The 27,677-nt window shown below is 36.2% G+C and overlaps 1 protein-coding gene across 3 annotated transcripts in view; it reads left to right on the forward strand.

Annotated features, from left to right (window-relative positions):
• ADGRB3 (adhesion G protein-coupled receptor B3) overlaps positions 1–27,677 on the forward strand; it is a 788,922-nt gene that overhangs the window by 598,781 nt on the left and 162,464 nt on the right. For all 3 annotated transcript variants that reach the window (XM_066253172.1, XM_066253185.1, XM_066253176.1), the window contains 3 exons: positions 14,022–14,148; positions 15,730–15,833; positions 19,707–19,809. In XM_066253172.1, the coding sequence (XP_066109269.1) occupies positions 14,022–14,148; positions 15,730–15,833; positions 19,707–19,809 (334 nt within the window). The remainder of the gene's footprint in view (positions 1–14,021; positions 14,149–15,729; positions 15,834–19,706; positions 19,810–27,677) is intronic.

Below are 27,677 nucleotides of genomic sequence, written 5' to 3' on the forward strand. Positions count from 1 at the left end.
ATTAAGTCTTCACTCTCTCATTGATGTCTCAGCTTAACATCTCAACAGAAAATTATGAACTATGCTCTACTTTGGGTTAAGACTGCAGTCATGTGCTCAAATTTTTAACTTAGAAAACAGCTAACCTGTGACCCACTGCCAAAAGCTTGGCTGGATCAGTTTAAAGCCAAGCCACATCATTAGAGTTTTGAATGGAATGAGAAAAAATAAATTTGAGAAATACAAATAGCTTATTAAGATGCTTACTCAGTGATTCTGCTGTTGAAAGATTTTGTGCTAGAATTTTAGCTTATAGAAAACTGCTGCAAATCATAGATATATCTTTTTATAATGTTTTACAAAATATTTTTGCAAGATAATGTGTAACACTGTAGTAATTTGACTTAGAGGTCTTAGGAACAATGGAAGAAATCTCAATTGTTATCATCTCTTCCCAACTTATATAGTTTAAATTTTCAGGAGAAACAGTTGACTTTCAACTTGCAGATCTATGACTATCTGCTTTCTTATAAATTGTCATTTTAGTGGGTTTTCTACAAAATAATGGTTAAGGTGAAATGATGGCCATAAGTCAGTGGTTAAATATCAATTTGCAAAGCCTACCCTTTCACTACAAATTTTGGTTGAATATTTATATAACTTTAGCAAAAGATTAAGTAAGATTACCTTCTTGCTAAATAACAGAAAGTAATAAAAATGAATTTCAGTCTATGAGTCATGATTATTAATTCAATGCCCATAATGATACTGTAGTGTAAGAGAAAATATTTATATGCTACAAAATGACTTTTGATATTCAAGAATAAAACACTTGGAGAATCCACTTGAAATTAGAAGTCTCATATTTCTAATCACATAGAAATACATATACATTTCAAAACATATGTACATATTTTCTTAACATTTATCTCCTTTAGTTTTTGGTAAGGGGACTATTTTGGTTCAAATTATAAAAGCACTTAAAAAGAAATATCCATTTCCAACAAATAAAGACTATAAAAAATTAATCTTCTGATAATTATGTTACCTTGAGATTATTTCATATAATTTTCTTAAATTTTTTCCTGATTGTTAATATACTCATATGGGAGAAAACAGATACAAAAAATATAAAGAAGCAAAAAACAACACCTATCACTCAATACCCTGAGACAAGTACTTTTATTTTGTCATATATATTTCCAGTCTTTTTTTTATGTGTATTTTAAACATTTGGGACTTATCTTCTACAAAAGGAATGTGAAACAAAAGTATTAAAATCAGGAAATGAGTTAACTTTGAATTGGTGGAATCTTGGATGCCTGTTGTTGCTTTATAAATTTTATAATGGTTTAGCCATATCACAGGACTGGTTTGAGTCCAGATTATCTGAGAACTAGTGTGGAAAGTAACATACAAAAGTAGGTTTACAGTTGTATGTGAAACACAGAGTTTATTATTATATTATTGTTTTTAAATGTTTATTTATGATTTTGTGAGAGAAAGGAAAGGTGAGTGGGTGGGTGGGGAGAGACAGAAAGAGACAGGAACATCGATCTGTTCCTGTCTGTGCCCTGACTAGGGATCGAACTGGCAACCTCTGCACTTCAGGTTGATGCTCTAACCAATGGAGCTATCCAGCCAGGGCTATATTATTATTTATAAGTTATTGTATTATTTTCCATACGAACAACTATAAACCAAATTTTATCCCACCCTATTTGTTTAAATTTGCTCTATTTTATTTCAGTAATTTTTTTTCCCAGGATTGTGCATTTCAGCTGTTGCACATTATATCAAAGATCAGTTACCAGACCAGATAAACAACTTTTTAAGGGAGAAATGATCCAAACAGAATGAATTATTTTGTGATTTTGAAATTAACACTCAAGTTGCACAGCATTTTAAAGTCTTTTAAAAAGAAATGAGAGGGAAGAAACATTTAAGACTTACCTACACTCAAGAGTGACTGAAAATCTTAGTCTAGTTATATACAGAGCTAAAATGCATTTTACAATTTTATTAAGTGTACCATACAAATTTTTGGGAAATTTATGAGGTAAAAAGGCCTAAGATGATATAAATATTTATTCTAAGATTTTTTGTATTTTATTGAAAAGAATAATGATTTTCTTCTTTGAGTTTTAGTACAAGCTTTTTATCTCTTCCTCTATCTAATATCAACATTCTCCTCATCAATACTCTGAATCAAATTTTAGAACTCCTGTCCATCATTGTTACATCCTGTATAATCTTTCTCTTTGTGGACTGTGTAGGTCTGCATTGATTGGAAAGTGTTAGAATTCATTCCTATCTCAAAGCAAAAACATAATTGAGAAAAATTTTATTTTTCCATGCTGATTCATAATGCAATCTCTTTCTTTCTGCTGCTCAACACTTTGATATCACAGGGTTCCTTCTTTTAACTTCTAGAAATCTAGTTCCCATCTGAGCCCTTTTCTAAAACTGTTCTCTCAAAGGTGCAGAGTGTCCTCCTCCATTCCCACAGTGACCATTCTCAAACTACTTCTTTTTATTCTTACTATTGGCATTATTAGTAATGATTACTTTTATTTCTTTGACAAATCACTTTTTCCTGAGATTCTTCCCACTTATTTACCATGAGATTTTAGTTCTCAAAATATTGTCACTCACTCTGGGTGCTCTTTCTGTATGTCTTTCACTCAGCCTGTGCTCTCATTGCATCTACCCCTCGTGAAAGAATAGAGGAGGGGAATTCGCTTTGAAGTCATGCAGACTTGGGCTCAATTCCTGGCACAGCCCTGTATCAGCGGAATGGTCTTAGGAAAGTCACAATCTTTTGGTTCCATTTATTTCTTTTGAGCATATAATAACAAAGACAAAGGTAGGCAGTCCAGACTGTTACGCAGACTGAGATAGCCAGGCAACTTCCAACCTAGGCACTGTCATCCCTATGATCCTCATGATTCTGTATAGAAGCAGACATTAGCTCTATTTGTCTCAATTTTCTTATCTGGGAAAATGACAACATCTACACTGATATTTTGTTTTAGGATTTAAAAAAAAAATGTTGGCCTGACCTGTGGTGGTGCAGTGGATAAAGCGTCGACCTGGAAATGCTGAGGTCGTCGGTTCAAAACCCTGGGCTTGCCTGGTCAAGGCACATATGGGAGTTGATGCTTCCAGCTCCTCCCCCCTTCTCTTTCTCTCTCTCTCTCTCTCTCTCTCTCTCTCTCTCTCTCTCTCCCTCCCCCTCCTCTCTAAAATGAATAAATAAATAAAAAATGTTTTCAAAGTATCTACCACAGCACCTAACATCGAGTAGACACTCAATAAATGTTAACTGTTATTTTCATTAGTGTGATTATTATTATTTGCCTATTGACTAATTAATGATGGCAGCTAGCATATTTTAACCTTTAATTATTAATAAATCATGGTGAAGATGTTTATACATATTTATAACACAGTAAATTGGCCTCCTTAATGTTATTCCTTCCCATACTCCTTTCTACTCTATTTCCAATTAAAAAAATACTTTGCTTACTTTTTAATCTGTTTTTGTGTGTTTCTTTGCTATTGAATTGTAAGACTTCCTTATATATTTATGATATTAGCCCTTTATCAGATATACGGTTTACAAGTATTCTATCCCACTTTATAGGTTGCTTTTTTGATCTGATGACTGTTTCATTTGCTGTGCAGAAGCTCTTCATTTTGATATAGTCCACTTGTCTATTTTTGCTTTTGTTGCTTTTACTTTTGGAATGTCACTGTCAGGAATGAGAAGGAATAGAAAATGGGAAGTTTCTGTTCAACAGGTATTAAATTTAAGTTGTACAAGATAAATGAGTTCTGGACAGCTGTTGTACAAATTGTGCTTATACTGTATGCTTTATTATACATATAAAAATGGTTGAGGATAAATCTAATTTTAAGTGTTCTTGCCACAATTGAATGAATGAATGAATGAATCAATCAATCAATCAATCAATGAATAGGCCCTGGCTGGTTGGCTCAGCAGTGGCGCATCAGACCGATGTGTGAAAGTCCCAGATTCTATTCCCGGTCAGGACACACAGGAGAAGTGACCATCTGTTTCTCCACCCCTCCCCTTCTCCCCTTCTCCCCTTCTTCCCTTTTCTCCTTCTCTCTCTCTCTCTCTCTCTACTCTCTCTCCCTCTCTCTTCCTCTCTCTCTCTCTCTCTCTCTCTCTTTATTTCTCTCTTCCTTTCCCTCTCTTCCTCTTCCATAGCCATGGCTCAAATGATTTGAGCAAATTGGCCCCCGGCACTGAGGGTAGCTCCATGACCTCACCTCAGGTGCTAAAATAGCTTAGTTACCAAGTAACAGAGCAGTGGCCCCAGATTTGCAAAGCATCTCCCTGTAGGGGGCTTGCCAGGTGGATTCCGTTGGGGCACATGTGGGAGTCTATCTCTCAGCTTCCCTGTCTCTCACTTAATAAAAATAAATAAATAATAAAAATAAGTAAATAAATACTACTGGCAATAGAACAGGTGCTACCCTTTCTGTAAATGATATTTAATGACCCTCAAGAGTAAGATATTTTTGGTTTTAATATGTCTTTTATAACAAAGACCGTGATATTTCACCTGCAAGATAATTTTGAAACCCTCAAGCTTCAAAAGGCTAAATGGAAACTTAATGTGTCCACAAAACAACCTAGCACAGTGCCTGCATCATGTTAGATGCTGAGTAAATATATACATGTTAAATAAATAAATGGATTAATGATGCAGGGAAGGCTATAAGTATATCAAAATCTATACCAGGCACTCATTCAACAAATATTTAGTAAACGCTTACTATGTATTAAGCACTGTTTTAGGATCTGGGAATCCTAAGTGAACATAAATAACATCCTTGTTCTCATGAAATAGTAAGCAAAGATAAGCAAAAAGTTAATTTAAAAATGCATATATAGTCTGACCTGTAGGGGCCCAGTGGATAAAGTGATGACCTGAAATGCTGAGCTCACCAGTTCAAAACACCAGCTTTGCCTGGTCAGGGCACATATGAGAAGCAACTATGGGTTTATGCTTCTGGCTTCTCCAGCTCCCCACCTTTCTCTCTCTCTCTGTCTCTCTCTAAAAATATCAATAAATCTTTTTTAAAAATACATATATAATATATCAGATGTTATAAATGCTATGGACAATAGCAAATGAGGTAAGGGCAAAGGGCCTGTGGGACGTTCTTGGAAAATATACCAATTGTTACATCACAACCTCAAAATTTTAGTGGCTTAAAACAACAACCATTTAATTTGCTTACAATTCAATAGTCCAGCAATTTGGTTGAGTTACACTGGTTGGTTCTTCTCTTGGTCTCAGCTGCTGTCATTTATGACACTGTAGTCTGACAGTTCTGCCTAGGACAGGATGATCTAATACAGCCTCAGTGACATGGCTGGTAGTTAGTGCCAGTCCCTCATCCTCACTGAGGCTAGTCAGCGCTACCTTGCATGACAGCAGAATTTTAAGATGATGGGAATAAAAACTGTTAAGACCTCTTGAGACCTAGTCTCAGAAATCACACATAAGTTCCACTCTGTTCTGCTGATCAAAGCAAATCAGGAAGAGGAAATAAACTCCACCTTCTGAGGAAAAGTGTTATAGAGATTTGTGCCCATTTGTAACCTACTACAGATGGGGAGTTACTATCATATATTGGACAGTCAGTGACATCTCTGGGAGAATAACATAAGGTAGAAACTTACATGATGGGAGGGATTATTGCATGTGAATATCTTTGAGGAGTGTATTCTGGGCCGAGGGAATTGCCAGCACAAAATGCCATGGTGAGTTAACAAGGATCCCAGTGTGGTTGGAAATGATGGACAAAGGCAAGTATGTTAAGAGATGAAGGTAGAGAGACAGGCCACGTTGTATAGGTCCTTGTATGTCATTATCAGGGCTTTGTTGTTTATTCCAAGTGAGACTGGAAGAACCATTGATAGGGTTTTGAGCAGAGTAACCATGATTTGGCATATGTGTCAACAGGGCCTCCCTGCCTGCTGGATTGAAACTGAACTTCAGGGTAGGGTGGCAAGAATGGGAACAAAGAGCCCAATAATGAGATTTATCCAGATAAGAAACGATGGTGGCTTGGAATATAAGGGTAAACTGACAGCATTTTGCTGGAATAATTTTTAAAGCGAAAAAGGCAGAAAACTGTTTTTGAATTATGTAAAGTTTTCTCAACTTCTCTAAGGAAGAAACTATGATAATTTTTTAAATTCATGTCTTCTACTTTGGCATTTAAAAAGCACTCACTAAATACTTATTGCCTTAGTTAAGACTTAGGCCTTGCTTCCAGTTTGAACATAATCACTACAGGATGCTGAGTCTTCACAATCAAATGATTTCTGAAGACCAAAAGCAAGGAGATGAGCCTATTAAGATCCCTTGATACGCTTCAGAGTGCATTTCTGCTATATGCTTAAGGGTAGCAAGTGAATCAGGGCTGAGATCATCTGGATCCAGCAGTATTAAAAGCCACTCCTTAAAGCGTAAATAATTATTAAATTAATTGATCAAGCATTTATCATTAAGTTCCTATTAAGTGAAAAGTAGTATGTCAGAGATTCAAAATCAAACAAGAGAAGAGTTCTCAAAAGGACTAATACTCTATTGTGACATGGAGAGTTAGTTTCACCTCACTTTCTGCATATTTATAAAATTGTCAACTAATATTTGAGTGCTGGATGAGTTCTAGGCACGTACGAGTTTGGGGAAGGATCTGTGTGTAGAGTATTCCTTGATCTAGTTCATCTCTAGATAAGAACTTGAAGAGCTAGTGTTATAGTATGGAGGGAGCATTATTCATTCTAGGCCCAGCATAGTGGACAACAAGGGATCTTTCTGGTGGTAGCAAAGTATCTGCTTCTAAATTTTATCCCAATGAATAAAGTATATGTGTTTTATGTTGCAGTTACTCTTTTATAGTTATATACATGGGTTGGCAAAAATAGGTTTACAGTTGTGAGTATGCAAAAGTTTATTCCTGTATTATTTATTTATTTGTATTTTTCTGCCCTTGGCTGGTTGGCTCAGTGGTAGAGTATCACCCTGGCATGCCAGTCAGAGCACACAGGAGAAGTGACCATCTGCTTCTCTACCCCTCCCCTTCCGTCCTTCTCTATCTTTCTTTTTCTTTCTCTCTCTTCCTTTCCCACAGCCATGGCTCAAATGGTTCAAGCAAGTTGGCACCAGACTCTGAGGATGGCTCCATGGCCTCACTTTAGGCACTAAAATAGCTCAGTTGCTGAGCATTGGAGCAGCAGCCCCAGACTGGCAGAGCATCGCCCAGTAGGAGATATACCAGGTGGATCCCAGTCGGGCACATGCAGGAGCCTGTGTCTGCCTCCCTGCCTCTCAATAAAAATTTTAAAAAATTGTCTTTATCCATATGAATAATGCTAAATATACTTTTTCCCACCACTGTGTGTGTATATTTATATATGTACATATATATATATACACACACATATACATACATACATATATACACTAATATATAATACTGTGTGTGTGTATATATATATATATACATGCACTATATAGGCATTATGAATATGATATAAAAATAGCTGAGGCCCTGGCCAGTTGGCTCAGTGGTAGAGCGTCGGCCTGGCGTACAGGAGTCCCGGGTTCGATTACTGGCCAGGGCACACAGGAGAAGCGCCCATCTGCTTCTCCACCTCTCCCCCTCTCCTTCCTCTCTGTCTCTCTCTTCTCCTCCCGCAGCCAAGGCTCCATTGGAGCAAAGTTGGCCCAGATGCTCAGGATGGCTCTGTGGCTTCTGCCTCAGGCACGAGAATGGCTCTGGTTGCAACAGAGTGACACCCCAGATGGGCAGAGCATCGCCCCCTGGTGGGCATGCCGGGTGGATCCCGGTCGGGTGCATGCGGGAGTCTGTCTGACTGCCTCCCTGTTTCCAACTTCAGAAAAATACAAAAAAAAAAAAAATAGCTGAAACACAATCATTCATTGAATAAAAATGCAGAGGAAATAATTTTTAGAAGGAAAAAATAAGCTGTTACCTATTTTCTTGTTGTCATAATTTGCAAATTAAATTTTTATATCACCTCAAACAGTAAATGATCTCACTAAAGATTTGGAAGATGCTTTATCTCATGAAAAAAATGGCATAAAATCAATGATTTTTTTAATGTGTTATAGTGTATATCACTAATAAAATAAAATATAAAACTGGCATCTGACTATTATATCTTTAGCTAACTTTATGTATGGTTAATTCATACTTTGTTAGGACTATGACACTAGTGCCACAATGCTTACAAATATAAATAGGCATGACATTTATATCTTTTTATAATTTCATAAGACATATTCATTGCATTTTGGTTTTTTGTTTTGTTTTGTTTTGTTTTGTTTGTATTATTCTGAAGCTGGAAACGGGGAGAGACAGTCAGACAAACTCCCGCATGCGCCCCACTGGGATCCACCCCGCACGCCCACCAGGGTCGAAGCTCTGCCCACCAGGGGGCGATGCTCTGCCCCTCCGGGCGTTGCTCTGCCCAGACCAGAGCCACTCCAGCGCCTGGGGCAGAGGCCAAGGAGCCATCCCCAGTTCCCCGGGCCAACTTTGCTTCAATGGAGCCTTGGTTGCGGGAGGGGAAAAGAGAGACAGAGAGGAAGGGGGGGGGGTGGAGAAGCAAATGAGCACTTCTCCTATATGCCCTGGCCGGGAATCGAACCTGGGTCCCCCACACGCCAGGCCGACGCTCTACCACTGAGCCAACTGGCCAGGGCCTCATTGCATTTTGTTTTAAAACAGGTGACAATTAAAATTTAGCATTAAACAATCTCTAATTTGTAAATGAGAAGCCCAGCTTTGCTTCTCAGTCTATGACTTAAAAACAGGTTTTCTACATCCATGGCACTTCATTTCCCTCATCTATAAAACTAAGTGGTTAGGATAGATCATAGTTCTCAGCCCTGGCTGTATACTTTAGAGCATCTGGGGAGCATAAGAAAAGTAATGCTAAGGCCCCACTTCAGGGTTTAATTTTTAAAGGTCTCCAGGTAACTTTAATGTGTAGTATATGTTGAAAACCAATGGTCTTGAATGATCACTAAGGTTACTTCTAGCAAAAGTTTCTAACTTTATGATTCAGTGTGTTTTGACATAGTAACAGTTGCTAGTGATAACAGTGTTTTCAGTATTTGCAGTGTTCTTTTAGCATTTGAAGTTACCCTTAGAGACTGTTTCTATTCAAAATTGAGAACATCTTCTCTGTACTCCAGAATTTTCTATACTTTGAGAATAATTTGAAATAGGCCATATATATATAATTTCTTTGAGTGTAACATATGCATTAAAAAATAGTGTAGATTTGGCCCTCGCCAGTTGGCTCAGCGTAGAGCATCAGCCCAATGTCTGGAAGTCCTGGGTTCAATTCCCAGCCAGGGCATACAGTAGAAGTGACCATATGCTTCTCTACCCCTCTCCCTACTCTCTCTCTCTTTCTCCGTCTTTCTCTCTCTCTCTCTCTCTCCTTCTTCCTATCTCACAGACATGGGTCAAGTGGTTTGAGCAAATTGGCTGTGGGCCCTGAGGATAATTTGTGGCCTCACCTCAGATGCAAAAATGGCTCAGTTGCTAAGCAATGGAGCAGCAGCCCCAGATGGGCAGAGCATTGCCCAGTAGGGGGCTTGCTGGGTGGACCCCTGTGGGGGCACATGCAGGAGTCTGTCTTTGCCTCCCTGACTCTCACTTAATAAAATAAATAAATAATAGTGTGTATTTAATTCTTAGAAATTAACATTGCTATGATTGGGAAACAATTATGTTCTTTCAGTATGCATACATTGTAAGGGTAGTGTACTAAAAAAATTGTGTGTAATTTTTTTAATTGCTCTTATAGCTATTTTGATTTTGAATAAATGGATCATTAATATCCTAAGAGATAATAAACCTCCAAATGTGTATAACTTATTCATGATAAATACTTTACACATTGATTTATCATAAAGCAGAATAGACAGTTTTATAAAGGAGACTGATTCAAGTAGAATATCTAGTTGTGTTTGGTATTTTGAAAGATAAGTTTGATTTTTTGAAACACTTTTGAAATGTGTTAGAATAAGGTTTTGCTCTGTTTTTTGCTAAACAATTTTTCTTTAAAGTTAACAGATAAATTTTTCTTTACTCTCTTTTTTTTATAGAGACAGAGAGAGAGTCAGAGAGAGGGATAGACAGGGACAGACAGGAACAAAGATGAGAAGCATCAATCATTAGTTTTTCATTGCACATTGCGACACCTTAGTTGTTCATTGACTGCTTTCTCATATGTGCCTTGACCACGTGCCTTCAGCAGACTGAGTAACCCCTTGCTTGAGCCAGTGACCTTGTGTCCAAGCTGGTGAGCTTTGCTCAAACCAGATGAGCCCGTGCTCAAGCTGACAACCTCGGGGTCTCAAACCTGGGTCCTCGGCATCCCAGTCCAACGCTCTATCCACTGCGCCACCTCCTGGTCAGGCTCCTTTACTCTTAAATACTAGATTTTATAGTCACATGCTATATTATTTAAAGTTCCCATAAAATCGAGAACCCAATAAAATACTCAGATCCACAAAGAAACTGTGTTGATTCTTAGGAAATTGGGGAAAGGCCTCACATATTAAGCTGAGAAGTAGTGGGTTTTGTGTCTTATATTTTCACACAGTTCTGTGATTGTGAATATGTACTCTTGAATACTTGGAGCAGGCAGAATCTTTCCTTCTTTTAGCCTGTCTAATAATAGGTAGAAGCAGAAGAGGTCAAATGACAGCTAACATAGGTGAATGTAGGTGTAACCAACAAAGAATGTGCTGGTTGTATGGAATTTCTGCAGGCCTAGTTATTTTTAAAAACCATTTGAAAAGAATTTTAATGCTCAGAAAAAGACACTGTTGTAAAGAAATATGTGATTTTCAGTATAATTTGTATGTCTGTATCATTATTCTGTGTTTGTGTTTGACATTGTCAGTCTGTTATCCTTATTATCTTTAATGTTCATACATATTTCATTGTATATTTTGCCCTACTGATGACAGCCTCAACTTAATAACTAAGAATAATTTACAGATATAACATTAATCACAGCATTCAAAACTATGACAATGGAAGAATAATGTGACTGCTAGAATAGTCCACATGTTTAAAATCCTTGTTTTTCTGCAGACTGGGGAAGCTATTTTGCTTCACATTTGCTCTACAACATATTAGTTTGCTTTACAAGGTCTCTCTGAAATCAATAAGACATGTGTACCATGCTTTTGAAGAATTTTATATAGTGGGAATAACCTACGAAATATTTGAAAATACAGCTGACGTATACTCTAGGTTTTGTAGTAGCAGTGACATGTATGCTAGTGATGTTAAAAACTATATACTTTATAAGAGTTTTATATGGTTTTAAAATATCAAGAGGTTTTAATATTACATTTAGCATCACACTTCTCATTACTCAACTCTCAGAAGTACCAAATGTAGAAATTGGTAGTCACCTCCTCACCTTTTAAGATCATCTCTCCTACTGATCTGCTACAAATTCTGGTGTTCTCCTATCAGATGCATTTGTATGATGCATTATTTTGTGTTTTATTTTTTGGAAATATCAAGTCAAGCTGAACGCAGTCATTCATGTTGTTATCCAGTAGTTTAATCAGATAAAGTCAATAAAAGGCTAATAATTTCAAAGAAAGGATAGAGGTTATATAGCCTCAGACAAGTACAGATGAAAAGGGGATGAGTGGCATTAAAAGTACTTTATGCTTCAGGGAGTGAAAGACTAACACATGGGGACCAGTGTCACTTCCCAACTTTGCCTGGGGCTAGGCCAGGTCAGCAATGCAATCATTGTACAAAGTAAAGTAAATTGACCTACTTTTCTAAAGATGTCATTTAAAATTTATATGATTATTAGAGTCTAATAATATTATACTGAACATAGACTTTATATGTAACAGTCAAAGTTTAGTGATGCTAACATTTTCTTGAGTAAACAAACATCTATTACCTGGAAGTAAACATATAACTTTGTCATAGAAAAGGTTTTATAAATAAGAATAATGAAGTCTTGCTGCCCCTTGTTAAGACTTTGAATTGGTTTAGTGGTCATAACCACATAATGTGAAAAGTGTGAGTACTGGACACCATCTTGAAAGCAGATACTGCATTAAAGTAAAGCTGCCATCCAGGATGAATAATGCAATAGTATGTTTCAAAACACGTCAGATTTTCTTAATGTATCTTTCCTCTTTAAACTCTAATCAGTTAAGATAAATGTTTTTCATTTGGCCTTAACTGTTTGTCACAAGAAAATAAGAGTAAGACAGCTAATGAAATAAAGTGAACTGCTGCTATGTTAGGTAGAGCTGGACTTTAATACTGTTGCACTTGGTTGAAAGCATAACTGACATTTTAAAATTTTTGGCATAGTTGCATGACATCATGAGAAAGAAGAGTTACAAAATTTTGAATTGGCTAACCTTAGACGTATTTGGGTGAGTTTAGGTATAATTTTAATTTAACTCTCGCCAAATACAGTATATTTCTTCTAAAAGAAGTTGTAATAAGAGTATTTTGAGTCATGAATATTAATGTATTATACCATGAATATTAAAAAGATACTGTTTCTAGATACCAAAAAGAGATTAGGTGAGTTATATTTTATAGCTCCACTTGGAAATCTGTCACAAAGAAGCCTCTCTCATTGAAATATCTCAGAAATAGACTGTGCATATTTAACTCAATAGCTTTAGGCATTCAGAGATGAAGTAGGTGAAATCAGAAGTACCATACAAAATTAACATCAAGCCATGTGTTATTCTCTGAGTTTTAGAGTAATTTTAACACAGATAGTAGCTTGGTTTGAAATTTAAATGCACACATACACAGCTTTGCTAGTTGGAGAATTTTCATGCCTGGGGGAAGGGAGGTGACAATTGGTGCAGTCAGTCTATAATATGTGTAGTGATAATAAAGTTGATTGGTTAAACTTGATAACTTTTTTTTCTTTTCTGCCTCTTCCTATAAAGTAGTTTAACTGGGGGTGGAAGGGTTCTCTCCCATCCTTCCTCCCCACTAAGAAGGCGTAGGTTGATACCATTTTTATTGTTCTTCTGGGGTGGGAAATAAACCATATGCTTTAGAATTCTGAATGGCTACACCAAAGAGAAAACTGAAGCAGGCCATCTTTCCCCCTCCCTACCACACTTTGGGGGGAGGGGTTTCTCTAAATGTTCTAGCTGACTTGGGGTTAGCTTAATGCTTCTACCCCAGGGCAAAGAGGTGGAACAGGGGAAATGTCAAGGGCTTCAGAAGCGCTTTGGGCTGAGAGAATTGTGGAATGGAAAGCTTATATCTGAAACCCACCCCTCCCCTGGATACCAAGCATAGGCAATGAGAATCGGAACCAGCTGATGCCGCTGCTGCTGTTTCCCGTTTCCAGGGTGAATTTTTCACAGCAGCTAATTCTAAAGGAAGGAAAAATCCCTAACCAGCAGCGGAGAAGATCCTATCTCCTAACCCAAGCTACCTTTTAGGCACGCTTTTCAGAGAAATCCTCATTTTATAAAGCAAGCATTCACGATCCAAAAAATACGGGACAGGAATCAGAGCTGCTATGAAAAGCCTCTTTACACTCAGAGTGTTTGAAATGATCCGATGAGCATAGGAAGTGGCTGCCAACGCTCTGGCGGCTCCTCGTGTTGCTGCCGCTGCCGCTGCCGCTGCTGTTCCTCGCAGAGGGCTGGACAGAGCTACTCCCGGTTTCAGCACCCCCGGCGCTGGACAGCTCTCTGCATTCACGCCGCACCACTGCCTGCTTGCTTTTTCCAAACACTCGTTTTGCATTGCTGGAGATGCATCTAAATTGCATCCTGTTCAACAACAAGTAGTTTGTTTTGTTTTTGTTTTTTCCTGTACGGGAATTTACAGTAGACCGTTCTCTTAATTAAACTGCATTTTCTTCTTTTTGGATTTGGCCATCAGGCGTATTTATCCTGATCTCCTCCCCCCCTTTGCAGGAACGAGTCTTTGGGAACGTGGTCCACCCAGGGATGTAAAACTGTGCTTACCGATGCATCCCATACGAAATGCTTATGTGATCGTCTCTCTACCTTCGCCATTTTGGCTCAGCAACCTAGAGAAATAGTAAGTAACAAAGGAAAAACACGGCTTTAATGCAAAGACAGGGACATTGTGGCAAGTGTTTCTCCAGGGAACCGCATTTTAATGGGGAAATGGAAAATGTTGCAGGGTGGCAAAATTAGGTTCGTCTTCTCCTTAGCTACAGTAGCTTGGTGAAATGAATTGTAGTTGGTGTGCTATAACTAAATTCGACTCAATTTTATGTCTTCTAACTTGAAATTTCTGCAGTGTAGTTTTGAGTATGTACTCCAACCATATTACTAATATGTTGCAAACTTTCAAATAAAATGGAATGCCAACTTAATCTTTATTTTAGAACTGGAAAGCTGTTCTGGGGAATTTGTGAAGATACTGTTGGTAGTAGAATGAAGATCCCAGACACTACAGCCAAACACATTGCATATCTGCATTGACTATTTTGAGTACGGGTTTTCTGGGGGTGTCCTGGGATATATGTTTTTAATTAAATGAAGTTTTCCTGAAAGCATGAGTTGTCAAAAACTAAAATTATTCCTTAAAAGTATATAGGTGTATAAAACTAGTTTGTGAAATAGAGAGCTGTATAAACTATTTAAAAGAAAATTTTCCTCATCAAATGTGTTTTTAAAATTATTTCAAAAATTGAAATAATGAAAAACAATGAAGATAACTGTGACTTTCTTTTAAAATTTGGCCAAAATATTCACCACTCTTCTTACTTTCTTTAATGACCCCCCCAAAAGATACCTAGTATAATTTAATGTGAATGTCTAAGGTTTGTAACACACTTGATCTGAAAGTGCATTTTTTTAAACTTCCAGTACTAAAAATAAGAAAAAATATTTCACTAGTTAGTATCCTGTTAATGTCTAGGAAAGAAATCTCTCATATTATAACTGCTTGTAATCTTTATGTTTTAAAAGATATAAGGCTTATTTTTCAAGGTCATGTATTTAGAGATTGATCCTGGCATTGTGAAATTATCTCTGCATATTTTGTTCATAGAAAAAAGTCACAGAATATATTCTAAGATCTCATATTTGAAATTTTATTTTCCTCTATATCCTTAGAGACCAAGCAAGTAGAATTAAATGAGAGAATACTTGACTTAGAACAAAGTTGTCAAAAGTCAGAAAGTTTGAAAATTTTTCCATATCTAGATACACAGATTCAAGTCACATGATCAGTTGTAAATGGGAGGGTCAAATACATTTTTATCAAAAAACATGTTGTGAAATAACTGAACTATAGTTAGTTAAAGGAAAGTGAATGCTGATTCAAATTTTAACTGGAAGAAATTTAACATGTGAATGTTGACCAAATTGTAGTTTTCGTTTATTACTATTATTATTATTTTAGAAAGTCATAGTGATTGATATATCATTATCAGGTATTTAAAACTCAATAACCTTTTTTAGTTCACATGGGAGGGGGTGAGCTAGAATTAGTAATTTTAGAGATTTGGAATTTGTGAACAGAGTGGTTACTGGGTAATATCTGGTAACCATAACAACTCTCTTGGCTATTTATGAGTGTTAGGATGGTTTTAGAGAGTTTAGAAATTTATTGAAAAAAAAATTTTTGTTTCTTTTGTTTAATTTGCAGATCATGGAGTCCTCTGGTAGACCTTCAGTTACCCTAATAGTGGGCAGTGGCCTTTCTTGTTTGGCCTTGATCACCCTAGCAGTTGTCTATGCAGCATTATGGAGGTATGTAATCAATTAATACACTTGAAATGCAATACTCTGTGTTTTAGACTTAAATCAAGCAATATGATAACCATTATTATGTCTCCTTTTCTCGATTCACTGGAAAAAGTATTTTTAGTCCGGAGTTATAATTGCTGTCGTTGGGCTATAATAAATTAGCACAATAACAATAAGTGTTTAGCAAATTTTCTTGTCTGTATTTGGCTATGAGGAGAAAATAAAATATGCACATACTTTTCTTCCCAATTCAAATGATGGTATCTTTCAACAAGTTGCTTACTCCTGAGTATGGTATTCTTATTTCCCAAGTTCACTGTATATGTGGTTTCTTTTTATCCCAGTTGTTGTTGAGCTTGAGTTTAATTGACACAGTCAAATTAATTTCTCTGTTACTGAAATATGGTCTCTAAATTTTAAGATTTTAAACACATGCTTTTGGTATGTCCCAATCAATCCGTAAAAGTTTCTGTAATAGTAATTCACTAACATAATACCTCAGTGCTCTGAAAAGGCTTTCAGTTGAAAGTTTTGAATAACTCATATTTTGAAAAATTGATGAAAAGTCAGAAAAATACATAAACATGGGTATGTGATTGAAAAAATTATAAACAATATTTGAAATTGCATCTACTTGATAAGAAAATTTAGTATTTCTTAAAGATTTTTTTTCTGTTAAAATTATACCTGTGAAGTTTGTTATGTCTACTCATAATAAACCAAAAGTAACCTAATGGCCAAACTTTCTAATGTGTTTTTAAATTTTTAACATTATTTTTATATTCATTTTGATTATTTAAAATGTTCTAAAAACAGTTATTATATTGGTAAATAGATAATTCTGTATTATTTCCTGAAAAATTACAATATTAAAATTACAAAAGTAACCAGTCTAGGATTTTACTTATATTTTACTTGAGATAAAAAACAATTCAGTTAAAAAATTAATTATAATTTAATAAGGAAAGGTTATTTTCTTCAACATTCTTTAAAAAATTATTGTTCTTTATTATATATTTTTACTTCTTTCTACATAAGAGTTAATTGTCCAGGATATTAAATTATCAGAGATATTAAAATTTTCATTCTTAAAATAAAATATGTACACATTATTGGTCCATTGGCACAGATACATAATGGAGGTTCTGCTTTTCTGAGAAGGAGTTATCTGGTAATAAAACACTGACAGAGTGTGACAATCTGATAAAATATGACCAATCCCATGATATGAAGGAAATGCTTGGTCTAGGCATGGAATTGTAGACAACAGACCCCAGGGTTCAGGGCTCAATAGAGTAAGCATTGTTCTGGTAATAAAAGAGCTAGATAGACAAAGGCAGGGATTAAGACAACTTTCTCTCCCACAGTTGTATGAATGGTGCACAAAATGAGGCAGTGTGTTAGAGCCAGGGTACCAGGGGATTATAGTAGCATCATAATTTATAATGACTAAACTATTTAGAACTAAGTTTGTACTTCTCAGCACTTAAGAGTTCAGGCATCAATTCCTCCATCTCCTCACCCTCAATACATGTAGCTAACCTTAGCACAAACACTGCCAATGTAAATGATATGTAAAATTTGTCGAAGAAATACAGGATTAATTAATTCATGGTAAAGTTTTCTTTAATTCAGAACGTTCAGGAAAATCACCTATTATAATAGTTACCTAAGAATTACCAAGATACCTGAAAGGAGCTGTCAAAACTTGACATGAAACTGAGAAGTATGGAAGAAAGGGCCTAGAAACAACATAAATTCGGATTCCTAGCAGTTAGTCACCATCACCTCATGGTTCACAATTAAAAGTATTCAAATAATATTAATAGTTTGATAGAAGTTTTAAGACTCACCAATGATTACATGAATCTGGTAGCTTGACAAATTCAATGCATTTTATAAACATTAAATTTACCTTGTAACATTATAATATCGTAACACTCATGTTAGGATCCTACTGCCTTTTCTTCTAGTGAAAAAGTTTAATTTTTTTTATTTTGTAAGGATTTGTAAAATGTATAAACATCATAATTATTGCATATATAACATACTATTTTGAAATTTGTTGGTTTCCCATATAGTGCCTTAGATATGTTCATCGGAAAGTTAATACACTAAGTTATGGTCTTTCCATCTATAGATTTGTTCTGTAAAGTTATTACATCAAAGAACAACTGAGCATGTTCTTTTTATCCATGTATTAAAACGATGCATTCACAAATTTTGCTTAACATATTAAACACACTTACAGAAAGTGTTGAAAGTTGAAATATTTTATACTAATTTTTAAGGCAGATATGACTTGGTATTAAGGAAAATGATGTATAAAGACTGTTTAGGCTGGTCAGTCCTGGCCTTTTATTACCATGATTTTCCTTTTTACAGTGTAGATGATATCACTGAAACCTTTTTAATGATGTCATCTGTGTGCTTCTGCTGTCATGGAAGTCATTAACATTATATAAAGGGTCAATTTTGTGTGGCCCTTTAAACTTTTTGTTACATGTCCCACACACAAAAAATAAAACTTAATATTTGATAATTTCAGCATCCCAGTACATATATAAACCACACTTATTATATTTTTAGATACTTATGATGCAGAGATATGGTTAATAAACTCTTAAAGCCATTGCAAAATTGACTTAGGTGAGCCTAATTTGGGTTTGCCGAGAAAGAAAATTTAAAAAAAAATTAATAAAATTTCTATTTGTATTTTATTGTAACATCTTTTTTAGTTTTGGTTTCATTTCTGAACTATGTGATGGAATGTGGAGCTTCTGCCTTACATAGTCCTCAAAGACAGAGAAAAAGAACTTGGATAGATTTTATCTTCCTAAGAGTGCCTCCAGATCTCTGGCACCGCCATCGAACACTGCACATGAAAGTCTGTGCCTTCTGTGGAAAGTGATTTCGTATTCTAATACAAATTGACCAGTTTCAAACACATAGCAAGTACAAGTGTGTCTTTTTGTTACTGTCACTCGGTGATTTACTACGGGGTACAGTAAAGCAAAAGAGTGGTTACCCTTTCATGGTAAACAGCTGGTAGAACATTTTTTATTCTAACCAGCTTTCTCCATGGCTCACACACAATCTTGATGCACTTAAAAATTATATAACAGACTTTGTACAAGTACTTCTTCATAGGGATATATGATAAAATTTAACATATTATATACTTAAAGGTAATTATGCTAATAAATGTATTTGTAAGGAATTTTCTATTTCTAGTAAAAAAAAATTACACTGATAATAGTTGTACAACTTAGGTTGTATCAGAAATGTCATGCTCTCCCCACTGATATCTAAAGAAAAAAAATAGTTTTTATAGACCCTAGGACAGGGGTCCCCAAACTTTTTACACAGGGGGCCAGTTCACTGTCCCTCAGACCGTTGGAGGGCCGGGCTATAAAAAAAACTATGAACAAATTCCTATGCACACTGCACATATCTTATTTTAAAGTAAAAAAACAAAATGGAACAAATACAATATTTAAAATAAAGAACAAGTAAATTTAAATCAACAAACTGACCAATATTTCAATGGGAACTATGCTCCTTTCACTGACCACCAATGAAGGAGGTGCCCCTTCCAGAAGTGTGGCGGGGGCCAGATAAATGGCCTAAGGGGGCCGCATGTGGCCCGCGGGCCGTAGTTTGGGGACCCCTGCCCTAGGACATGCCATGCCAATATAAAACTGAGTCTCTAAGAATAATCTTTATTTTTTAAAAAAAAAATTTTTTTTGTTTTTTCTCTTGTAAAGTCTTTATTTTGGTGTTTCTTTTTCTGGATGAGTTCTTACCAATTTGCATAAAATTGAGTTCTTTCTCTCTCTGTTGAATTTTAAAGTTGGACTCTTTCTCTCTGGCTAGGTACATACGCTCTGAGAGGTCCATAATTCTAATTAACTTCTGCCTGTCCATCATCTCATCCAACATCCTCATACTGGTGGGACAGACTCAGACTCATAATAAGGTACGACTGGCAATTATTCTGATTCTCTTTGTGTGTTTATGGTTTGATATACAGTTGGTTATTGATAATCTAAACATTTATTCTAGATAAAATGAAGAACATCTGAAAAATATTTTAAATTATTTTATTTTCTGAATAAAAAAATTGCCTATTCCAAACCAGATATACATTCCATTGGCTTTATTTCCTGGGGATTGAGAGGCTGTTTACAATAGTAAAAATATGTGTTTATTAAACATTATATCAAAGCTCTATCAGTTCAAAGCCTTACAACATCAAAAGCACAAATTTTGACTCATTATCTTAATTGTAGTAGGATTGCCTGTGTTTTGGTCTAATTTATTTATATACTGATTCCTAAATGTCAACTGTAAATTGCTTACAAGTGTAACATAGATCTTGAAAGTCTATCTAAAAATCGTCTGGAGGCAATAATCGAAGGCAGTATATAAGGTGAAAGTGAATCTAGGTTTTATGCCTTTCAAAAAGTTTCACTTAACCTAAAATACATCTGTACTAGCATTGCAATTCTTTAGCTGCATAGTCACTTTCAGAAGTATGGGTATAGGTCCTTTTTATAAGAACTGACCTGAGTTGATGACCACGTTTGTTCTAGAAATGACTGTCAGCTCTCTTTACTAAACTACTCTGAAATACATTCCAAGAAACCCATAGTAGCAATCTTAAATTAACTTATCCCTACCTCAAAGGAATTCTGGTAAACACTGTTTTAACAACATGTCGATCAATCCGCGCCTGTATTTTTTTCAACTTTTTTTTTTCAAATACTAAAGCCAATAATTGAACTTTATTCTCCCATAAGCTGTCATTTTTAAAAAATCAAATGTCCTTTCCAGTAGGTTTTTTTGCTAGAGTAGATATTTGTGGGACATGGGTAATTTAGTTTTTTTCCACCAAAGCCTCCTTACCTGTCATTGTTTATCATCTAAATTACTCTTGAGTTATGCCCTTCATTGGAATATGGATAGCTACATGATCTCCAGCAGGAAATATACTTTTAAAACTGTTTCATGCTCTGTGGCAACGTTTTTATAAGTTCTGAGCCATGGTAAAATAGAATTTTCCACAAGGTTTGCTACATACTACAGTTTATTGCCTGAATCATTGTTATCCAATAGAAATGTACAGGAAGCCACAAAATGCAAGCCACATACATAATTATATCTTAGTAGCCTTATTAATAAAATAAAAAGAAACAAGTGAAATTAATTTTAATAAAACAGCAGCTTCTCAAATAACATTGTTCTGTCATTTATATATAACCTTGATGAGATACTGTAGAAAGTTAACTCTTGTTTATATCAATTAGCCTATGGTAAAAATGGTTTCTTTATGTCATTTTGCTCAAAGTTGCAGAACCTATCCATGATATTAAATGAGGACTGACTGTATATTATATTTAATTCACTATATCCAAAAGATAATCTTTTAACACATAGTTACTATTTTTAAAATCTTAATACAATATTTCACATATTTGTATTAAGTCTAATACAATATTTCACATATTTGTATTAAGCCTTAAGGATTTAAGTGTCATTTTTATTACAATACATCTTAATTCAGACTAGCTCCTTTTCAAGTTCTCAATGAATATCATATTGTGTAGGTCTGAATGCTAATAATATTCAGAAACTAAAATGGTCTCAAGAAATTACATTCTTCTTCCCCATTTTGACTTTTCTAGGTTTCCAACATCCCTGTTTTATATGAAAGTGCCTGCAAGTATTAGGAACATAAGAGTCAAGATAAGACAAGTCTAGATTTACTTTGCATTTCTGAGTATAAAGAATGGTTAGTATGGGCTTAGTTAAAAATAAAACGTTAAGTGTCATTTTGGTTCTTCCCAGGTAATCAACTGCAGAAGAGTTTCCACCTGGTTTGGGGACCGTAGTAGCTCTGTTCCAGATAGACTATGCTAATTTTTGCTGCTTTAGTTATTGATGCTTGTGGGAAGGAGCAGGTGGTAGGTTGTAGTGGTGATGAACAAAAGGAGCAGTTATTGGTTTTCTATTAGGCTATGCTAATTTTGCTTTACTGTCTCTGACTAGATCATATTACAGGCCAAGGACAATTCACTACAGAGTGACTAATGGGAAAATGTAAAACAGTGGGGTTTTATTCTTAGTTAGTCTCAAAAATATTAAGGATTAATTGACCATACTTCATTTTATATGTGGAATAGCAGTGTGTGAAAAGCTATACCTAATTTACTGTATTGTAATTAATGCTTTCTCAGAAAAAGAAAAAGAAAGAAAAAGAAGAGAAAATTTTCTAAATATATCATCTGTATTTTTCTATATAATCTCCAGGAAAGTGTTTTAAAAATGTAAACTATTGATCCATGGCTACAGTATTTTATATAGGCTGTGTGTTAGGATCCTGCTGCTGCTGTGGGCATTTTGTAATCGATCAGATTCTTATATTTGACTTCCCTGCTAAGTTTTGATTGATGTTTTAGTGTGCCCCACTTGGAAAAATAGAAACACCTGAGAGAGCTTTTTGATGAGCAGGTTACTTGGTACTGCCTCTGAGAGTTGTCATGGCTAGTATGTGTGAAAACTGGTATTTGATGCTGATGTCCAGGATAGTTTTGAAGTATCATACTGGGATCTTTCTCTGAATTGCTTGCTGAAATGTAACTGGCTCTATTATCTCACTATGCAGCATCTCTGCTTTCTTTTGAGTTGGGATAGAAAGAAGCTGAAATAATCCATTGTTAAAAATGTGATGTATTCTAAGTTTTAAGCTGTTGATTCAATTGCTCGCAGCCAAGCTAAGAATCAAATGCAATTACTTATATCTCTTCTTAAAATGCAGTTATAAAATTTAATTATAACATTTTATTGTATTTCAGGCGTTCTCATAAAGTGCCATTACCCTTTGACCTTTATGCATTTATAATTTCACCCAGAATGTTCACATACCACTTAAATATTGTTTATTTGTAAAGTGTTTCCTTTGTCCCTTAAAGGATGAATGTTTTTAGTTGATCCTGGTTGTACTATTTTACGAAAAACAAAGATTATTTTGGAAACATATATTCAGTGAATAGTTTTCTTAATCACAATAACATATAACTACTTCTTTTTTAACTGACAGAAGCCAAATTTGGCAGCACTCTTGGGATTTTTTGTTGTTGGTTTTTTTGGCTTATTTGGGGACTTAGATAATGGTGGCCAGCCAACTTCAAAATGCTCAGTAGACAGCCTCAGTACCAGGTTGTAATGAAAGGAAGTCAAGTCCACATTCTACTACCCAGTCAGATATTTATTAGATAAGCACTTATTACCAAATCAGGAGCCAAACCTGTTCTATAAGCACAATGAAGTTCTAGGTCTTTCTCAATTTAGGCACTTTGACCACACCTTGTATGCAACATTCATTTGAGGTGGACATAGCAGCAGTCTAGAAGTAGAATTCAGAATCCTTCAGTCAGCATGATTCAATCAGAAATAGTCCTAGTCCAATAAATCTGTGGACTGGCTCTTTCTCTAAAAAATGCAAGATATAGGCCTCAGTGGAATCTCTCATTCAGTCCATTCAAGAGTGAGAAGTGTTTAATTGTATTAGCTAATTCACATAGCCTCAATGACTTTATTTTTACCAAAAGGAGCCCATTAATACATTCACCATAATGATTAATCAGACCCTAGTTTATCACCTTGAACATTCAGTTCAATGCTGAGTACAGTGTTGATTGTGAATAGATTTACCTAGATCAAAAGAACTTGCAGTTGCCACCTTTCGATTGTAATGGCGGCTGACCACCCTGTTCTGTGTATTCCTGGACAGCTAGACTTAAAGGTTAACCTAACAAACACATATATAGTATCAGAATGAGAATACCCAAATATTAGAAAGTAAATTACAAACAAGCCTAAAAATGTTAAGCATTTAAAAAACTAATATTCAAATATGAGAGGGCAAAGATAGACACTAACTTTAGTCCTAAGAGATGCAGCAAAGTCCTCATTGACAAATCGATGGAAACTTTCCAAATTATTTTAGGTGGGCGAACGTTTTCTTAGCACTATTGAAGAGGAATTTATCTCATGGTTCTCTGTGTATGGGCCATTGAATTACATAATGGGATGCCTTTTTTAGTCTTGCAAAAAATACAGGAATTCTCTGTATTGGAGTACTTTTTTTGTTTTGTTTTTTGTTTTTGTATTTTTCTGAAGCTAGAAACGGGGAGAGAGAGTCAGACAGACACCCACATGCGCCTGACCAGGATCCACCCGGCACGCCCACCAGGGGGCGATGCTCTGCCCACCAGGGGGCGATGCTCTGCCCTTCCGGGGCGTCGCTCTGTTGCTACCAGAGCCACTCTAGCGCCTGGGGCAGAGGCCAAGGAGCCATCCCCAGCGCCCGGGCCATCTTTGCTCCAGTGGAGCCTCGGCTGCGGGAGGGGAAGAGAGAGACAGAGAGGAAGGAGAGGGGGAGGGGTGGAGAAGCAGATGGGCGCTTCTCCTGTGTGCCCTGGCCGGGAATTGAACCCGGGACTTCTACACACCAGGCCGACGCTCTACCACTGAGCCAACCGGCCAGGGCCTATATTGGAGTACTTTTTAAAAATCACATGCTCTACAAAGATTTCTTAATCTTGTGCTTAGTCACCCTTTCTAAATTATTGTTATGTTTCTAATTTGTAGTTTAAATAGAGATAGTAAAGATGGACCAAACTACAAGACTATGGTCATTATAATGGATGATGTTTTTTGTGTTGTCAAAATTATTTTTTTGAAAAAAATAAAATCATAAATTTAAATACCTTGAATTGGGTGAAGTACTCTGTAGTTCATCTATTTCCCCCCCACACACACTTTTTTTGCAAGAGACCCAGATTTTTCTCACATTACTTACATGCCTGGCTTCTGAATGTATATGTGTTCAAGTTCTGAGAAGGAATGTTGAACATGTGTTGTCAGCTATCCATACCATTTCTCCTGATACCCTAGGACATGGTCGCCTCTCCTCTTGGAATTCAGTGGCTTTCATGCTTCCCCCAGAGATATCCATCTTTGTGTTGGTGATGAAAGCAAACATTTTAAACCAGATAGATTTAAGCACCCTATGTCTTCCAGTTGCTTCCTAGTTGTATGATCTTGAGCATGATGCTCAGCCTCTCTAGACCTCGCTTCTTCTTAGTATCTCCATTATGATGTTGTTGTTAATGCTCCATGAGCTAGTTTCAATGACGCACTTGGTAAGCACTCCTTACTGTAATTATGGTGATGATTATAATGATGACCCCATGATGTGTATCTGATTCTATCTTTCACTTCTGAACTTCAGATTTCCTCATGTCCAATATTCTGCTCATCACTAAATTCACCATTCATGTCCCTTCCCCATGCTCCAAAATATTCTATATAAATTGAATGTATTATCTATAGTCTCCAACCCAGTTACCGAAGCTTGAACTCTGTGTGTTATCCTTGATTTCTCCTTTTCTCTCAAGTAGTAAGTCTAATAAATCATCTACCTCACATATTTCTCCAATTCAGTTTCTGGCTTTGACCAGGTACTAATAACCATCTTCATTAGTCTACCACTTCCAGCATCATTAAACCCACTCTTTACCTCCTTGACTGAGTCGTGGAGCTAAAATTAAAATCTGACCACTCCACAACATGTATTGTTGTCTCACTTCCTGTAGAAGGGATTTGCAAACTGTGCTGAAGCAAGCAGTGAAAAATGTTTTATCTATCCAAGTTCCTATTCGCTGCTTTGTTTGCATTAATATATTAGGGATCGAGAGTAAATTTTATGGAGAAAGAGTTCTGTAGCTTATAAAACTTGAGAAACCTTGAACATGACTTGTGCTGACCCCTTCATTCTTGTTCTATTTTACTATTGTTTTATCACACCAGCAACACCAAACTGCTTAGAGGTCATCAAAATCATCCAATGGCTTCTTGATTTTTGCTACCTGCCAGCTGGAAGCACTGCTACTCTCCGCCACCCTACCTGATTTTCCAAATGCCTCTGTCTGTCTTGTGCTCATTCTTTGACACTCTGCTCAGTCTTTTCCTCCACTTTTAGGTACACCAGCTCTGGGGGTCCATGATGCCCAGTGCATACCTACAATCTTAAATTTTAGTACCTGCTTCCAACCAGACAATACATTTCTAGGGAAGGGCTAGATTATTTCATTCTTAAATTTATTGCCAATGTACTGTCTGAGTACAGTAAGCATATAATAAATATTTATTGAATGAATGAATAAATTCATTTATTTAAATTCATCATTTGGGCTTATACCTATGGAACTAATAGCTGTAGTTTTACAAGGATTAGGGTCCCCCCACTATAACAGAATCTAAGCCAATATGGTGATAAAGACAACTTTCCTGTGGCCTGTTTTAACCTATTCGTGATTGATGACTTGCTTGAAAGGTGACCTGGTTCCTAGGTTTTAGTTAATGAGACTTGGAAACTTAACAAATGCCAATCTTCTCACTTGATAAGTCATGTGAAATAATGTTCATAACCTTCAAAAGAAATGTGCTTATTCATTATTTCTCCCATAGAAGTCATTTCCTGCTAATAATGTCCCAAATGCATGTTTATTATATCTCAGATGTGTGTATGATCCTAATGGCTGAAGCTAAAGCCTCCTATTTAGATTTATTAAAATCTAATTTATTGACTTGCTCTGATGTTTGTAAAAGGATTTGAATGTAATAAGCTTGTTTATGTGTGACTCATTTGAGTCCTTTTGAAGTGTCTTACTAACTCTGCCAGGGTTCTTCTGGATTTCTGAAAACCTTTATCAAACCAAGGAACAGAATGGTCAATTGGTTTTTTGATTTACCCATAGGCTCTGGCAATGAAAGACTATTTTGTCCTTTTATTATGGGGTTCACAATATAGAGACAATGGATTGGAGATACTTTTGACCCACTTAACCTTCTTGTCCCCTGATTATATATTTCCAGTTTTGCATGGTAGGAGCCAAAGATCACATTATTAAAGTCAAATTCAAAATAGGACAAAAGATCAATCAATATTCAGGCTGACTTTGAGAGAAGCCAAGAAGATGAAAGTGGAATTATTTGACAGTACGGAGTTACTGAAATGTTCAGTTGAGCTACCAGGAGCCAGATCACCTTGAGGGACAAGGAAGCCAATTTGGACAGTTAGTGTGCGTTCTTAGGTCAAACTCCAAGTCTGGACAGAACTTCCAAAGAGTGAAGACTCCTTCAACAGGGAAGTAGAACACAAGTTTTAGGCTTGTATGCCATAGTTACTTGGAGAGTGTCAGGCCTTTTTTTTTTAAGAGAGAGGCAGGCAGATTCAGAGAGAGAGGGACAAACAGAGACAGATGGACAGGAAGGGAGAGAGATGAAAAGCATCAATTCTTTGTTGGGCACCTCAGTTGTTCTTAATTGCTTTCTCTTATGTGCCTTGACCAGGGGACTCCCACTGAGTCAATGACCCCTTGCTCAAGCCAGCAACCTTTGGGCTCAAGCCAGCAACCATGGGGTCATGTCTATGATTCCATGCTCAAGCCAGTGACCTTGTGCTCAAGCTGGTGAGCCTGCACTCAAGCCAGCAACCTCAGGGTTTTAAACCTGGGTCCTCAGTTCCCCAGGCCAGTGTTTTATCCACTTCACCACTGCCAGGTCAGGCTGCCAGGCCTATTTTGATTATCTTCTGTTCATTTATCCTTGGGCATTGTCCTCTAGGCAATGTAAAGGAACTTCTTTATCTGGCCAATTCCTAGTCTCCACACCAACCCCCTTTACACCTAGCCTTCATGATTTCTCAGCTGGACTAACATAACATCCTTCTAACTTTGGTCTGCTCATTTAGCCTTTGTTTGTGTTAGCCTATCCTCC

The sequence above is a fragment of the Saccopteryx bilineata genome, chromosome 1 (assembly GCF_036850765.1).
Source record: "Saccopteryx bilineata isolate mSacBil1 chromosome 1, mSacBil1_pri_phased_curated, whole genome shotgun sequence".
NCBI lineage: Eukaryota > Metazoa > Chordata > Mammalia > Chiroptera > Emballonuridae > Saccopteryx > Saccopteryx bilineata.